A 15,995-nucleotide genomic window follows, 5' to 3' on the forward strand; every position below is an offset into this window, starting at 1 on the left:
CTACAGTGGGGACCCCTCGGGGCATCTTTGATCCTCCTTTGCTCTATGTTCTCCACCGTCCAGGTGCTGGGTTCCAGTGAGTCCCTGGGCCCCCGGGGCGGTGGGGAATCTGAGCAGGCAGACCTCAGCGGCTCCGCAGCCCCGCGCTTCCGTGGACCTGCCTCAACCATTCTCTTACATGCGCCGCAGCAGGTCTCGTGGCTTGTTCCCGCTGCGCTTGGCAGGCAAGTGGGCTCACAGGGACGAGGGGCTGCCAGCCTGTTCTGCTTTGGGCGGGCAGCATGTCTGTGTCCGGAGCAGCTCCCTGTGCGTCTCCAACAACACTGAACCGTGCTCGCTTGAAAACCCAGCCAAGGCAGCTGCAGTCCCTCAACGCTCTAGGAGCCGTTGGTTCAGGGCTCAGGGGGTCTCTGGTGCCAGCAGCTCAGGCTCTGGCTGGAAGAGGGAGGGACTGAGAGGCAGAGAAGGCCCGCACACCGTGTCACGCACACTGTGTCACGGGCCAAGGCCGTGCGGCGCATGCCGGCACAGCTGGGGTGAGGGAGTGCGAGGCGCCGCGGGCCGCTCCTGTGGTGTTAGTGTGAGCACGTCTTTAGGAGTCAGGGTGTGTTGCCCCCCAAGTCAGCGTTTCTGTGTCCTTAAAACACCGGCTCTGCCTGCAGGGCAGCGGTCCCGGCAGGGACCCAGGTGGCCCTGTGCTGCTGTGACACGGGCAGAGGGCTGGGGAGCGCCATCTGCTCTGTCCTGAGGCTCGTCTGCTTCGTGGACGTCTCGCAGCGGTCACAGGGATGAGACGGCGCCGTGTGCGGGCGAGCCGGCAGCGGTGCTCTTGTGCTGCAGCTCCCCTGCTGGCCCCACGTGCCTGTTCCGGACGCTTCCACCCAGCGGAGGCGTGGGGCCTGTACGTTTGTGTCTGGCATCTCTCATGACTTGTTTTAAAGAACATCTGTACTGTTTTAATTTCTAGTCTTGTTGCATTGTGATTGGACGGGGAAGAGCACTCTTTTTAGTTTTTGGAAGTTACAAGTGCTCTCTGACCAGTTAAAAGTCAATCTTCATGGGTCTTTCAGAAGAACTTCAAGGAGTATTCTCTTGTTTCAAGCTACAAAAGTTCAGTGTATGTCCGTCAGACCCACCTCATTCATTATATCCTATGTATAATTGTTTCTGTTTCATTATTTGGATATTGTTGCTTGGACGTGAAGAGACACCTATAGAGATGTCCTCTAGACTCCTTCTGTCACCCTCTGAGCGTCTTCAGTAGTGTCTGCTTTATACATGCTGCTGCTGCGTCTGGGGCCTGAGTGTCCACAGACGCCTCCACGGCGACCGTGCCCTCGCGTGCTGCGGGGCTGCTCCACGTCCACTTGCATGCACTGGGCTTGGCCTGCCTTCTGCCTGATGTCGGGTCCTGACGCCTGATCCCGGCTGCCCATCTTGGCCCCACCTTCTGACGCCTTTCCAAATTACTTCAGCTGCATCTCTTGTTGACAGCAGGCGTTGAGGGTCTTGCTTTGAGATTCCGTCTAAGCAGCTGTTTCTGTAACGCGTGGCCCCGGGTGCGTGGTGCTGGCTCTGTCTCACCTTCTGTGGTGCGCCTGCTCCTCTGCTTTTAAAGCGAGTCTTCCCTGCGGGATCTGGAGGCCGTGGCTCGGGTCCGGCGTTCCCGCCCCGCTCCCTGGCAGATGCTCCTCGCACGCGTGCCGAGCCCGGCGCTCGCCCGTCTCCTGCAGCTGCTCTGCTGGTACCTCACGTCTTTCAGTGAAGACTCGTGATGACCTCTCTGCAGAATTCACTGCACAGCGTCCTCTGAGTGTTGAACGCTCCTTTCCAGTGCTATCAGTGGGAACATGGTGTGAGTTCCCACTTAATTTAAATTTTCTAAATATGTCAAAAAAGTAAAGGGAAACGAGTGAAGTTAGCCTTGATAAACTATTCAGTATTGTATGAAACGTTTGAACATGTAGCCACCAGTACTTCAAGATTGCTGGGGTGGGTGAAGTTCTGTATTTTAGGGTGAGGTTTTGAAATTCCACGGGGGGATCTTGTGCTGGGAATGCGTCTCAGGAGCAACCACGTTTCACGGGCTCGGTGTTGGGTGTTGCGGGAGGAAGGCCGTGGGGACCTGTGTGCCCCTGCCTCTGGGGAGCCGCCCCTTGCAGCTGGGCTGTGTCCTGTGTGGGTCTGCCCCCCTCTCCCAGGCGTGTTTTCCAGGCCTTCCTTGTGGAGCTTCTTGCTGGCGCTTCCCTCCTCTCTGAAGCCAAGTCACACCATGTCTGTGTGTTCTGTTGGCCTCCCCACACGGGAGGGCATTAGGGGTGTCCGGTCGAGCAGTGTGTTCAGGCCTTGGGGCCGCGTTTCCGCCTCTCTGGGGTGGGTTCCAAGGCAGGAGGGCTGCCGGCCTTGGTTTCCTGCCCTTCCCGCTGCTTCCGTCGCTGCCGCGGGTCCGAGTCCTCCTCCAGCTGCTTCCTGCAGCCGGGGGCCTCAGCCCTTCTGCCAGGCCTCAGGGCTCTGCTCAGATGGGAGGCCAGGGCCCTTCCGGGGGCTCGGCCAGCCTTTCCCCGCCCGCCCACCCGGCCCGCCAGCCACCTTCTGTCCCTGAGACGCCACCCTGTGAGCTCACTCCCGCATGTGCTCCTGGCACGTGTGCACATCTCCCATCAGCTCGCTGCTGGGTTCCCCTCCGTGGACGAGCGTCAGCCGCGTCATCCAGAGGAGCGAACGGAGCCATGTGTTGCCAGGAATCAGAGCAGTGGAGTCTGCTGGCCCCAAGACCGCCGAGTCCGAAGCTCCTGGTCTTTACTTCCACCAGAGGTTGTGACTGAAGTCCTGATTTTGGTTTTTCTTGCTGTGTAAACATGAGAGCGTTGTCAGTCAGCTCCAGGGTCACCATCCCCCGTTCTAACTTTCCACAGTCAATTTGGAAAGGGAGTCCTGGGAGAGAGGCCAGGCCGGAGGAGGAAGGAATGTGCACCCCGCACCCCCCAGGCCACCGGAGGGGCACAGCCCGTCCTCCACCTGCCGGTCCTTGAGCCCGGCCCCTCTGTGCACTGTCCCCAGCGTTCTCAGTTGAGGGAGTCGCTTCTCCACCGCCAGAGCCCTTTGATCTTCCCCCGGTCATTCTCCCAGACCTCATTCCAGCAGCAGTCGCAGGCCGTGTGATCATAGGAGCTGAGGTGCTTCCAGAGCACACGCATCCCCGAGGTGTGTACGCCTGAGAGGCGGGTTCCTTTGTGCTGGCGTCTGGGGCTTATCGACAGAAGCTGCCATTCAGTAGTGTAGCCTGGGGACTCCCTGGGGTCCGGGGGCTAGGACTCCGTGCTCCCACCACTGGGGCCCAGGTTCAACCCCTGATGGGGGGCTGAGATCCCACAGGCCACATGCTGAGCAGAGAAGAGGTGTGGTTCGTAACGAGCTTGGTGACGCCCGCCTCCCCTCCCCTTCCCTCTCCTCTGTCGTGTGCTGTCTGCCTGAAGACACTCGGTCTGAGGCGTGACCGGGTGTGGGAATCCGGCAGACAGGGAGTCAGACCGCCTGTCCCCATGCCCGGCGGCCCGTGCGGGCCCAGCCCCAGCTTCCCACTGTCTCAGGGAGTCCCACAGGCCAGAGGACCCCGCGAGCCGATTTCTGGAAAGCCGCTCAGCAGCACCTCCATCCTGACTGTGGGGCCGAGTGGGGCAGGGCGTGGGGCCTGGGCGCCGGGCAGAGTGGTCTGTGCACCCACCCTCATCTGCGCTCCCATTGCCTACCTGCCCCCTTCCCTCGAGGCCGGCCGTCACCCTCACCCTCAGTGGCAGAGCCCTTTGGTGCCCATGGGTAGCAGTCTCTGCCTGGTGCTGCCGCCGTGGGCCCCGCCTGGTGCGCACGGTGCACCCTCCCGTCCCAGGGCCCCTGTCGCGCTGCCCACGGTCTCCCCCTGCCTTCATCCGCAGCACCGGGCTGCCGTGCGGGGGCATGCTGCCCAGCCCGGGGGCTGCCGACACTGCCTTTCCAGCCTCCTCTGAGGCCCTGGGCCCCTGACCTCCCCTGCCACCTGGCCGTCCTCCGCGTCCTGGGAGCTGCAGGCTCCGGAGCTGGTCCAGCAGAACGGGGTCTGCCGCCTTGCTCTCCCCTCCAAGAGAGAACGTTGAGGGTCATCTTGGCCGCTGGTGAGGTCAGGCCCTGCGGGTTGAGCTGTGATGACCGGGGCCTGCAGGTACATGGTGTACGATCCACGCCAAGCTGCCCAGGACGGCCAGCAGCAGCCGCTGACGCCCCTCTCTGTCCACAGAGCCCCCCAAGATGAGCCCCGTGGTAGAGCCGCTGTCCTGGATGCTGGGCACCTGGCTGTCAGAGCCGCCGGGAGCCGGGACCTTCCCAACGCTGCAGCCCTTCCGGTACCTGGAGGAGGCACACATCTCGCACGTGGGCCAGCCCATGCTCAACTTCTCGTAAGTGCCCTCCCCGCCCAGCCCCGCAGGATGCGTGCCCGTCCCCGGGGATGGGCTGGAGACACTGAGCACAGTCTCAGCTTCTTACGCAGACGAGAAGCCCACATGGCGCCCGATACAGGCCAGCCGCCCAGGCCTGGAGGTCGGGCCTGGCTTTCCTGTGGTCCTGCCCCGAGCCAGCCGGGGTCTCAGCTGCCCCAGGCCTGGAGATTGGGCCTGGCTTTCCTGTGGTCCTGCCCTGAGCCGGCCGGGGTCTCAGCCGCCCAGGCCTGGAGATCGGGCCTGGCTTTCCTGTGGTTCTGCCCCAAGCCGGCCGGGGTCTCAGCCGCCCAGGACTGGAGATTGGGCCTGGCTTTCCTGTGCTCCTGCCCTGAGGCGGCCAGGGTCTCAGAACCCAGGCCTGGAGATTGGGCCTGGCTTTCCTGTGGTCCTGCCCTGAGCCAGCCGGGGTCTCAGAGAGCTTGGGGATCACGGGTCTCAGAGTCTGACCGGGCCTCCTGCCACTCTTGGGGCCAGGGGCAGCTCAGAGCAGGGCGCCTGGGTGGGGGGCACGGGGTGGGGGTAGCTGAGGGTGTACTATCTTATACCTTTTCATTTTATTCTCGGCTGCAAGGGTGAGAAGAAAGAATAGCCTGCGTATGAACCAGAAGGTGGAAATGCGGGGTCAAGTAAAACAGAACCACGAGTCACAGTCCTTTAGAGGAACATAGGCCTGGCATTCATTAATCTCCTCTTAACGCTGGTCACTCAGTGACTGCAATTACAGAAAAGTGGAGAGGGTAGAAAACAGGTGTTTCGGTCAGTGTGATAGTGTGTGCAGGCAGCAGATGTGTTTCTCGGGAGGGGTTACACTCGCAGGAGGGTGTGTGAGCTGGGCCCCCCGCCCGTCACACGCTGTCAGCACTGGGTTCCCACCCGGCGCTGCTGAGCCCGCGGGCTGTGAGTCGTGAGCAGTGCTCAGGTCGAGGCTCGGCGCTGCCCCCCCTGCCGTGGGCCTGCCGCGGAGGTGGGGTGACGAGACGTGGACCGCGCCCCATTTCTCACATGAACCGGTGCGCCCCGGAGCAGCATCCTAGCTCAGAGGCAGGAAGGTGGCGTTGGAGGGATGGACTTGGCGGTGTTGGTGGGGGCTTAGACTGAGGAGTCTGGGAGGTGCTGATGGGCCGGGGTGGGGCACGCCCTGCAGGAGAGCAGGGTCCCGGCAGGCCCCGCAGCGGGAGAGGAGACCGAGTGGGTGGGGGCCATCCCTGTGCTCCCCCGTGTCTCCGCTGTGTCCTCTACGTGTCTGTTCCGTGTGGCGCCTCAGGTCCACTGGGTGAGGAGAGGGTGGTGTACCACGCCTGCACGTGCTCTGCTGGGCACCGGGCACCTGGGGCTCCACCTGTCGATTCCTGGTCCAGGTTCAACGCCTTCCACCCAGACACGCACAAGCCCATGCACAGGGAGTGCGGCTTCATCCGCCTGGAGCCTGACACCAACAAGGTGGCCTTCGTCAGCGCCCAGAACACAGGTACACGCCTCCCCAGGCTGCTTCCACTCGCGCCCTGCCGGGGGCCCTGTGGGCACCTTTGGAGTAGGGAGGCGGCAGGGGGTGCTGTGGGAGCCCCTCTGCAGGAGCAGGCTGGTTCCTGGCTCAGCGCTCCTGCTCATGTCTGTGCAAGCCTCATGTTTCCCATGCGGGTGGGCCTCCGGTGGGGGGACCTCGACTGGGAGTGAAAGTCCTGTGTGGAAGTTGGCTTTGCCCCCGGGGAGTTCATCCTAAAGTAGTTCACCAGGGCTGTGAGGTCAGACCCTGCCTGCATCACCCTCACCTGGCTCACTGGCTCAAGTGAGTGCTCGCCTCCTGAAGCTGGTGGAGCAGCGGGGCCAGCCACGCTGCCCCGGGTGTTGGCGGCCCAGAGAGTGTGGGCAGGCGGCCAGGGGGCCCCTCCTCTGGCCACACATCGCTCCTGTCAGATCTCTCCAGAGTGGGAGTGCAGGGTCACCCCAGAGGTCACCGGCCTCAGCGGTGAGAGGAGCAGTGTCTTCCCTCCTGATGCCTGGGGGTCCTCGCAGGCGAGGGGCCATGGCTGTCTCAGCGGCTGCAGTGTTCAGATGCGTTGAGCCCTGGGCCGCAGAGGCAGGCGGCTGGCGCGGGCCACGGGGCTGACGTGTTCCCTTGCAGGCATCGTGGAGGTGGAGGAAGGCGAGGTGAACGGGCAGGAGCTGTGCATCGCGTCCCACTCCATCGCCAGGATCTCCTTTGCCAAGGAGCCCCACGTGGAGCAGGTGAGCCGCTGGGCCCGTGGCTCAGACGGGAGCTGGCCTCCCCCTCGCCCGGGGCTGGGCCGTCTCCAGGCACCACTGTCCTCGCGCTCACACATACTATGAGGTGATCCCCTGGCCCCTGCTGTGTGCGGTCAGGTGTCTTGAACAGTTACACACCCACCAGCGTTGCTGGAGACCTGGTCTCCTGCTCCTCAGCCAACACAAGGTGTTTGCAGGATTTCCGGTCTTTTTAATCGGATAAATGAAAGATAGTGTCTTGTTTCTGTTTTAGACCATACTTTATGAACGAGGGGGCCTTCTCACGCAATCGTGCCCTTGTCCTGACGCTCAGTGTTCAGAGCCGTTGCCTCTTTCTCTGCGCGGTTCATCTCGTGTCGGTTTATGGGGGGTTTTGTGCCCCGTGGACGCCGCTCTGTTGTTTGCTCTGTGGGTCTCGCGTTAGCCCACTGTTTGCTGTGTCCTGCGCGTGGGCTGCACACCTGCCTCTCTCTGTCGTGGCCCCTCAGGGTCTTTCCCTAACACTGTCTGAGTTTGGGTTCTTGCTCAGGAAGGTGTTTTCTGCTCCTAAGTGATAAAAGTTTCCCTTCCGTTTTTTGGTGCTTTTATAGCTTTCCTTTTCGCGTGCGGACTGCCCGTCTCTCTCAGATCTGTGGTTACGTCGTGGGCGCCAGAGACCCCCCGGGTGGCCGAGCACGCCAGCACGGGAATGCCAGCAGGGGGCTCGGACCTTGTTGCGTGTGTTCCAGTAGACCCTACAGCGTCCTTCACGGAGGCCTCCGCGGTCCCTGGGTGAATCCTGAGTGCCCTGTAGCTCGTCACCACGGGCGCTCAGGCCAGGCCGCAAGCGAAGGCTGCTGGCTGCCAAGTGGCCTTCCGTTCCCTTGTGGTGTTAATTACACTTCCTGGTGGCTGAGTGTGGCTCATTCAGTCCATGGGCTCCTTTGCCACTTGAATTTTTTGTTTCCTGACGCGAGCATTCAGATCCTTTTCCTTTTTCTCCAGTGAGTTGTTTATCTTATCTTCGAGGTGTAAGAGTTTGCTGTGTATTCTGGACACAAGTCCTTCATCAGGTAGATGCGTTAAGACTGTGTTCTCAACTTAAGGCTTGTCGTTTCGTTTCTTTAACAAATGTGCTACTTTTGATGGAGTTTTGTGCCCAGGCGTTCCTCTCACAGGTGGCGCTTCTCGTGGCCTAACACAGGCGCGGGCTTGCGCCGGCGTTTTCTCTAAGACTTTGTACAGTGCTCCCTTGTACGTTAAGGTTTTGATTTGAGAATTTATGTTTTTCTGTTGTAAGAGGTAGGGGTCAAGATGCTTTCATTTCTTTTTCCAGTTGTTCCAGCACCATTTTTAAAAGATTAGCCGTATCTCGTTGAAGCGTGTAGGTTTACTGAGGACCCCTCGCTGTGTGTGTGGCTCTCTGCCTGGCGCTGTGCTGCCCTGAGGGTGTGCGGTTATCTCTGCAAGACCCTGCCCGCCAGTTCTCCAGGGGTGTGCCTGGAAGCGGGATTGTGCGGGCATGTGGCTAATACTGTCTGTGGTGTTTTGAGGACCCGCTTTACACTTTCCCACTTGGCCTGCACCATTTTACATTCCCGTCAACACTGCACAGGGGTTCCAGTTTCTCTACATCCTCGTCCGCGTTCGCTGTTTTCTGGGTTTTGGTATTGACCTTCCTGATGGGTGCGAGGTGGCATCTTGTTGGAGTTTTGATCTGCATCTGCCTGATGATACTGATTAATTTTCATGAATGACAGTTTGGTTTTTCTTCATTGGCTATAAATTGGTACCCAGGAAATCAGTGCCAAATCCAAGGCCGTTAAACCTGCCCTGTGGTTTCGTCTAAGAGTTCTACAGTTTTAGCTTTTCGAGGCTGTGGTTTATTTTGAGGGTGCTGTATCGCTGTTAGGTAAGGGTGGTTTCATCCTTTCGCGGGGACATCGAGTTTTCCAGCGCCCTTTGTTGAAAAGACAGTGCTTTTCCCATTGTATAGTCTTGGCAACCTGATTGGAAATCATTTGCCAGTATAGGCAAGGATTTATTTCTGGGCTGTTGAGACTCTCCCGTTGGTCTGTATGTCTGTCTGTATGCCAGTAAGGCCCTGTTTTGATCACTTTCCTTCCAGGGTTAAGTTCTGAAATCAGGAAGTGTGTGTCCTCCAGCTGTGCTCTTTGTCAGAATCACTTTTGTCTATTGAGAGTCACTTGAATTTACATATGAATTTTAGGATAGATCTTTCTACAAACTCATCATTTGCGTTTTGATTTGAATTTTGTGGACTCTGTAGGTCTCTTTGGGTAGTATTTATTATTAATGATATTAAATCCTGCAATTCATGAACACAGAATGTGTTTCCAATTATTTGTGTCTTCTTTAATTTCTCTCTGGAGTATTACTGTAGTTTCTTTACGCGCCTTTCACCTCCTTGGTTAATCCCTGTGTTTTCTTTTATGCTATTGGAAATAGAATTGTTTTCTTTTTTTTTTATTTTATTTTATTTTTAAACTTTACAAATTGTATTAGTTTTGCCAAATATCAAAATGAATCCGCCACAGGTATACCTGTGTTCCCCATCCTGAACCCTCCTCCCTCCTCCCTCCCCACACCATCCCTCTGGGTCGTCCCAGTGCACCAGCCCCAAGCATCCGGTATTGTGCATCGAACCTGGACTGGCAACTCGTTTCATACATGATATTATACATGTTCCAATGCTATTCTCCCAAATCTTCCCACCCTCTCCCTCTCCCACAGAGTCCATAAGACTGTTCTATACATCAGTGTCTCCTTTGCTGTCTCGTACACAGGGTTATTGTTACCATCTTTCTAAATTCCATATTTGAATCAGTTCTAATGAGGTGCATGAAACTGGAGCCTATTGTACAGAGTGAAGTAAGCCAGAAAGAAAAACACAGTACACTAACGAATTGTTTTCTTAATTTCCTTTTTGGGCTGTTCACTGTTAACCTGCAGAAATGCAGCTGATTTTTGTGTGTTGACTGTATCCTGTTATTTGCTGAATTCACTTACGAGCTAAAGGAAGCCTTAGGATGTCACGTATGACCATCTGCAGAAACAGTTGTGCCGCTTCCGTTCCCGTGTGGGTCCCTTTTGTGTCTTGCTGGCCGCTCTGGCTGGACTGCAGTGCTGTGCAGCCGCGCAGAGAAGGTGGCAGCCGGCGCGCTTCTGGGTCCTGGTCTGGGAGAAGCCGTCCGCCTTTGCAGGCAGCGCAGCGCTCCCTGTGGGCCTTTGACGGGCCGCCTTTTACCAGGAGGGTGTTCGGTTTTGTCAGATGCTTTTTCTGCGTCAGTTGGGATGATCGTGTGTTCTTTCTCCTTCACTCTGGGTGACATATCGTGTTGATCGAGTTTCACGTGTGGAAGCGTCCTTGCTTGCATCCCAGGAAGAGACCACACTTGGTCATGGTGTGTAACGCTTTTACTACTCGGCTGAGTTTCATTTGCTTATTTTGTTGAGGACTTTTGTCTCTGTGTGCATGAGGGATGTTGGTTTGTAGTGTGCTTGTTGTCTGTGTCTGGCTTTGATGTTAGGGCAGTTCTGGCCTCCTAGAATGAGTTAGGAAGTAGTCCCTCCTCTCTGTTTTTGTAAAAAGGTTGAGAAAGGTGGATTTGGTTTTGCCTGTGCCAGGTCTCAGTTGTGGCACAGGGGGTCTCAGGTCTCGCTTGCAGCGTGCAGGGCCGCGTCGCTGACCAGGGCCCGAGCCTAGGCCCCTGCACTGGGAGTGCGGGGGCTTTAGCCTCTAGGCCGCCAGGGATGCCCTGGTGCCTGTCCTCCACACGTGTAGATCACTAACCTTTCCCCGCGAGGCCGTCAGACCTAGGGCTCTCCTTTGTTATCAGATTTTTATTGCTATTCCGTCTCCGTACAAGTTACAGGTCTGTTAAGGTTTTTCTCTTTCTTCATGACTCAGTCTTGGGAGGCTTTGTGTTTTTAGGAGTTTGTGCGTTTCCTTTAGGTCGCCCGCTTTGCTCACACTGCTCTCTTATAACCCTAGTTTCTGTCAACTTGGCAGCAGCATTCCCACTGTAATCTTTGAGTTTAGCAATTTGAGTCTTTCATCTGGTTTTCTTTGTCCACTGAGCTAAAGCTGTGTCGTTTTTGTTGATCTTTTTGAAGAACCAGCTTTTGCTCAGTTATTATTCTGTTCTCTAGTTACCTCTGCTCTTATCTTTATTATTTCCTTCCTTCTGTTAGCTGTGGGTGTTCGTGTCTTCTTATTTTTCTAGTCTATTAAGTTGTAAAGTGAGATTACTGACTGGAGATCTTTCTTCATTTTAAAAATGTAAGCACTTTACATATACATTTCCTGTTGGCGCTGCTTCTGCTGCATCCCTGAAGTACTGATATGTTCTGATCTCCCTTCTTTGATGTCTTCTTTGACCCGCTGGCTCTTTTGAGTGTTGTTTAGTCCCCACAGATTTGTCACTTTTCTAGTTTTCCCGCTTACTGATTTCTAATTCTACGCCATTGTAATTAGAGAAGACACTTTGTATGATGTCTGTTATTTCAAATGTGTCGAGTGTTTAGTTTTCGCTAAACACCTTGGTGTGTCCTGAAGCTTCCCTGGCGGCTCAAATGGTAACGGATCTGACTGCAAAGCAGGAGACGCAGCTTCGGTCCCGGGCCGGGAAGATCCCCTGGAGAAGGGCACGGCTGCCCACTCCAGTACGCTTGCCTGGACAGTCCCACGGTCAGAGGAGCCTGGCGGGCTACAGCCCGTGGCATCACAAGAGTCGGATGCGACTGAGCGAGCAGCGGCCTCCGCGTTTCGGGGTTGCCCTGGAGCAGTGCCCGCGTGCCGTGGGCTGCGCGTCGCGCAGTCGGCAGGGCCGCCGCCCGCCCGTGGCTCCTCCGTTCTGCACTGTGCTGCCGCCCCGTCTGTTTCTCCTGTGGTCCCGTCACGTTGCGCTCCGCACACCTTCCTGCTGTTTGAACCCGTTACTGACACGGGCTGTCCGTCTTTGTCTCTCGTAGCCCGTTTTGCCCAACGCTGGTATAGTCGCTCTTGCTATCTCTTCATGACTGTTGGCATGACATGTTTTTTCCATCATTTCACTTTAAGCCTCTTTGTGTCTTTGGATCTAATGCTGGTCTCCTGTAGACAGCATGCTTATATCTATTCTTCCAGTCTCTGTCTTTTGATTGGAGAGTTTAACCCATTTACATTTAGAATAACCACTGATAACAGAGGGACTTAGCTTTTGTCATTATGCCATGTTTTTCTAATACACCTTACGGCCTTTTCATCCTTCATTTCCCGCATACTGTCTTCTGTGTCCAGTTGATTTTCTGTGTTGAAATGTTTCGATTCCCTTCTCTTCTCCTTTCGTGTATATTCTGTGGATATCTCCTTTGTGGTTACAGTGGGGGTCGCATGTGACATGGTGTAACTGACCTGAAGTTGCTGCGGTAACTGAGCTTTTGCATCTCACCGCGTGTTTCCCTCGACTGACAGCTTTGTCCGTCTCTCCAGGTCGTGTCTGCTGTCCTTGCATTTCGCCTGCAGGACCACATGTGGCGTTTCTTGCAGGGCCATCTGCTGGGGGAGAAGCCCCAAAGCTCGTGGTCTGAGGATATCCCGATTGCTTCCTCCCTTCGAAGGACAGTTGTATTGAACACAGGGTTCTCGGGGGACAGCGTCCTCTTTCAGGACTTTGCCTGTATCAGCTCACTGCCTCTGGCCTCCAGGGTTTCTGACGAGAGCCTGCCGACAGTGTGAGGGAGGATGCCCTGTCTCTGACAAGTCGCTCTTCTCTTGCTTTTTTCGAGACTCTCTGGTTTGGGCCTTAAATTTGATTATAATGTGTGTCCGTGTGTGTCAGAGCTTGTCTTGGTAGGGTTCCCTGAGCTCTCTGCAAGTTTCTACTTATACGCCCAGCTTGGAGAGGTTGCAGTCCAGCCCCGACCGCCTCAGGAAAGTCCGTGTTGCGGTAAAGCGAGGCACACGGGATTTCTGCTTTCCCAGTGTGCGTAGTCACTCTATTACGTGTGTGACAATATTGTGTCTAAATGTATATGTGTACCTTACTGCTAAAAATGCCACCATCTGACCCTTCAGCAAGTCATAGCCGTGACATCAGAGATCACTGATCACAGATTTCACAGCAAGTATCATAATAATGAAAAAATTTGAAGTGTGAGAAATACCGAAACGGAAAACATGGATCAAAGTGAGCAAATGTGTTGGGAAACAAATGTGTGAGGTCACCACAGGCCTTCACTCGGTCAGAGGTGCAGCACCTCCGAGACGGGCGGATCAGTCCACCACATCTTCCTCGGCCTGCCTTCCCTCTGCTCCTCCAGCCGCTCGTGTCCCGTCTTCCTGGGCCTGCCTTCCCTCTGCTCCTGCAGAGCAGCTCCCTGTCCCGTCTTCCTGGGCCTGCCTTCCCTCTGCTCCTCCAGCCGCTCCTGTCTGGCGTCGTGTCTGCTGCTGCGTCTGCCTGCTCAGCCACCTCCAAGCCCCTCGGGTGAACTTTTCATGTTATCGTGCTCTTCATCCTCAAAACTTTGTCTTGGTTTCGTTTTCCGTCTCTCTATCAATGTTTTGATTTTGTTCACGCACTACTTTCTTGAGCTTCTCCACGTCTTCCTTCAGTTCTTGGAGATCCTGGCGTGTATTTGTCGAGCAGGTTCTGTGGTTACTTTCCCTTCAGATGGGCCGTACCTCCCTGTTTCTTCATGTGCCCTGCGGCTGTGTTGTTTCTGAACTCTGGGCGTGTGGGTCTGCTTGTGTGGGGACTGGAGACGAGAGCCCCTCTTCGGGGGCCGCTGGGTGTGTTACTGGTCTTGCTGGCTCTCTGGGCCTCTCGTAAGCGTTGGCGTCTCTGAGCTGACGAGGTACCCACAGGGTGAACTTCAGGTCGGCCCGGGTCTCTCCTGAGCCTCCCACTGTGTGCAGCCACTGGCTGATTTCCCATTTGTGCCACTGTTTCTGAGCCAGCCTTTGCCGTCTGGCCCCTGACAGGGGCAGGAGGAAATACGAAGCAGGGTGAAGGGGCGTCGGCCTGTTAACCCCCCAGAAGCCACTGGAGAGGAGGCCTGACGGCCGCCCGCCTCTGTCTGCACGTCGGAGCCCAGGACTGTACCTGTGCCGTGTTCTCGCCAGGCGTGGGGTTTCTAGCTGCGGTTGCCTCAGTTTCCCGCGGCACTGTGACTGTCTTCCCTCCACAGCTCCCGTGAGACATGCACGGACTTCTCAGGACCGTTCCGCTCCTGTTCGTCTGTTTCCTCTCTGCCACTCAGTGGCCCGGGTTTCTTCTCTCTCCAGCTGGCTGCTTCTCACCTTTCTGGCTCTGGGCCTTCTTCCTGTTTGTTCCCACTGCCTCTTAGCACTCCTGTGCAGGGGTCACCTGTCCTGTCAGCCTTGGGGGAGGGGGTGGTTACAATCATGAGCTGTCTCCAAGGCTGTAAAACAGATTGTGCTCACCAAACCTGCTGGGGCAAGGCACACCTTCACCGGGTTGGGAGCCCACGTGATGCCAAGATGAGGAGACGCCTCTGCGTCCGCAGGCGAGTGTATGACACGGACGGTGCGTCCTCCACGCACCATAGAGGAGTGTGACGCAGCTGTGGACAAGGAGGTTCTGCCATGCGCAGCAGGACAGAGAAACCTTGAGGATGTCGTACTAAGTGAAACGTGAAGACCGGCGCTGCACGATTTCATTTAAAAATGAAATCTAAAAAAGGAAACTCACAGAAACAGACAAGAAGGTGGGATAAGTGGACAGACGTCACTCAGTGGATGTGAGCGTCCAGGCGGGAGATGAGTCGGCTCTGGGCGTACCGCGGACAGCACGGTGCGGCGGATGATACTCCTCCATTCCATTCATGAAGTTTGCTAAGAGCGTGGACCTTAAACGGCCTCACCACAGCCAGGAAAGATGTGTTAACTAACTGTATTGTGGTAAACATTGGGCCGTATACACATGTCGAGTGATCACGTTTAAACTGGAACCTGAACAGCGTTACGTGTCAGTTTCAGCTCAGTACAGCAGGGGCAGGGCGGGGGAAGGAGCAGGTGTTGGGGCTCACCAGGGAGAGAAACACTGGAGGCTCGCGGGAGTCCTCCGGCAGCTGGCCCCTGCATGTGCCAGCTGCTTTCTCCACGGCTCAGCCCCTCACTTACGCCTCACGTGTCTTGTGGGCTGGCCTCCTGGTTTACTTTAGGACCTAGAATAAGATCAAATACACCCTACTCTCTCCTGGCCTGTCGTCCTCCACGTTCTCCCTACTGGACAAGCCCCTGGTGTCATTCAGTCACGAAGTCATATCCAGCTCTTTGCAACCCCATGCACTGCAGCAGGGCAGTCTTCCCTATCCTGCACTGTCTCCCAGAGCGTGCTCAAACTCATGTCCACTGAGTCAGCAAGATTGTACCAACATCTCATCCTCTGTCATCCCCTTCTCCTCCTGCCTTCAGTCTTTCCCAGCATCAGGGTCTTTTCCAGTGAGTCTGCTCTTCCCATCAGGTGGCCAAAGAATCGGAGCTTCAGCTTCAGCATCAGTCCTTCCAATACATTCAGGGTTGATTTTCTTTAGGATGGACTGGTTGGATCTCCTTGGAGTCCAAGGGACTCTCAAGAGTCTTCTCCAGCACCACGGTTCAAAAGCCTCAGTTCTTTGGCGCTCAGCCTTCTTTATGGTCCAACGCTCAATTCTGTATACAACCCCTGGGAAAACCATAGCCTTGACTAGACGGACCTCTGTTGGCAAACTTATGTCTCTGCTTTTTAATGCACTGTTTGGGTTTGTCATAGCTATTCTTCCAAGGAGTAAGTGTCTTTTAATTTTATGGCTGCAGTCACCATCCACAGTGATTTTGAAGCCCAAGAAAATGAACTCTGTCACTGTCTCTACTTTTTCTCCATTGAATGTCAAGTTTAAGCCAGCTTTTTCACTCTCCTCTTTCACCCTCATCAAGACGCTCTTTAGTTCCTTTTCACTTTCTGCAATTAGGGTGGTATTGTCTGTGTATCTGAGGTTGTTATTTCTCCTGGCAATCTTGACTCCAGCTTGTGACTTATCCAGCCCAGCATTTTGCATGATGTTAAATAAGCACGATGACAATATACAGCCTTGTCATACCCCTTTTTGAACTGTTTCATGTCTGGTTTTAACTATTCTTTTTGACCTGCGTTACAAATAGCTGAGAAAAGAAGAGAAGCTAAAAGGAAAGGAGAAAGGGAAAGGTACACCCATCTGAATGCAGTTTCAAAAGGATAGCAAGGAGAGATAAGAAAGCCTTACGTGAACAGTGCAAAGAAATAGAGGAAAACAATA

At 55.6% G+C, this 15,995-nt stretch overlaps 1 protein-coding gene across 8 annotated transcripts in view; it reads left to right on the forward strand.

Moving 5' to 3' along the window:
* THAP4 (THAP domain containing 4) overlaps positions 1 to 15,995 on the forward strand; it is a 35,984-nt gene that overhangs the window by 16,557 nt on the left and 3,432 nt on the right. For all 8 annotated transcript variants that reach the window (XM_086374097.1, XM_086374088.1, XM_086374105.1 and 5 more), the window contains 3 exons: positions 4,271 to 4,430; positions 5,831 to 5,940; positions 6,595 to 6,698. In XM_086374097.1, the coding sequence (XP_086230223.1) occupies positions 4,271 to 4,430; positions 5,831 to 5,940; positions 6,595 to 6,698 (374 nt within the window). The remainder of the gene's footprint in view (positions 1 to 4,270; positions 4,431 to 5,830; positions 5,941 to 6,594; positions 6,699 to 15,995) is intronic.

This window comes from Bos grunniens, chromosome 3, assembly GCF_055505025.1.
Source record: "Bos grunniens cultivar Pamir isolate PY7600 chromosome 3, Bosgru_T2T1.0, whole genome shotgun sequence".
Taxonomy (NCBI): Eukaryota; Metazoa; Chordata; class Mammalia; order Artiodactyla; family Bovidae; genus Bos; species Bos grunniens.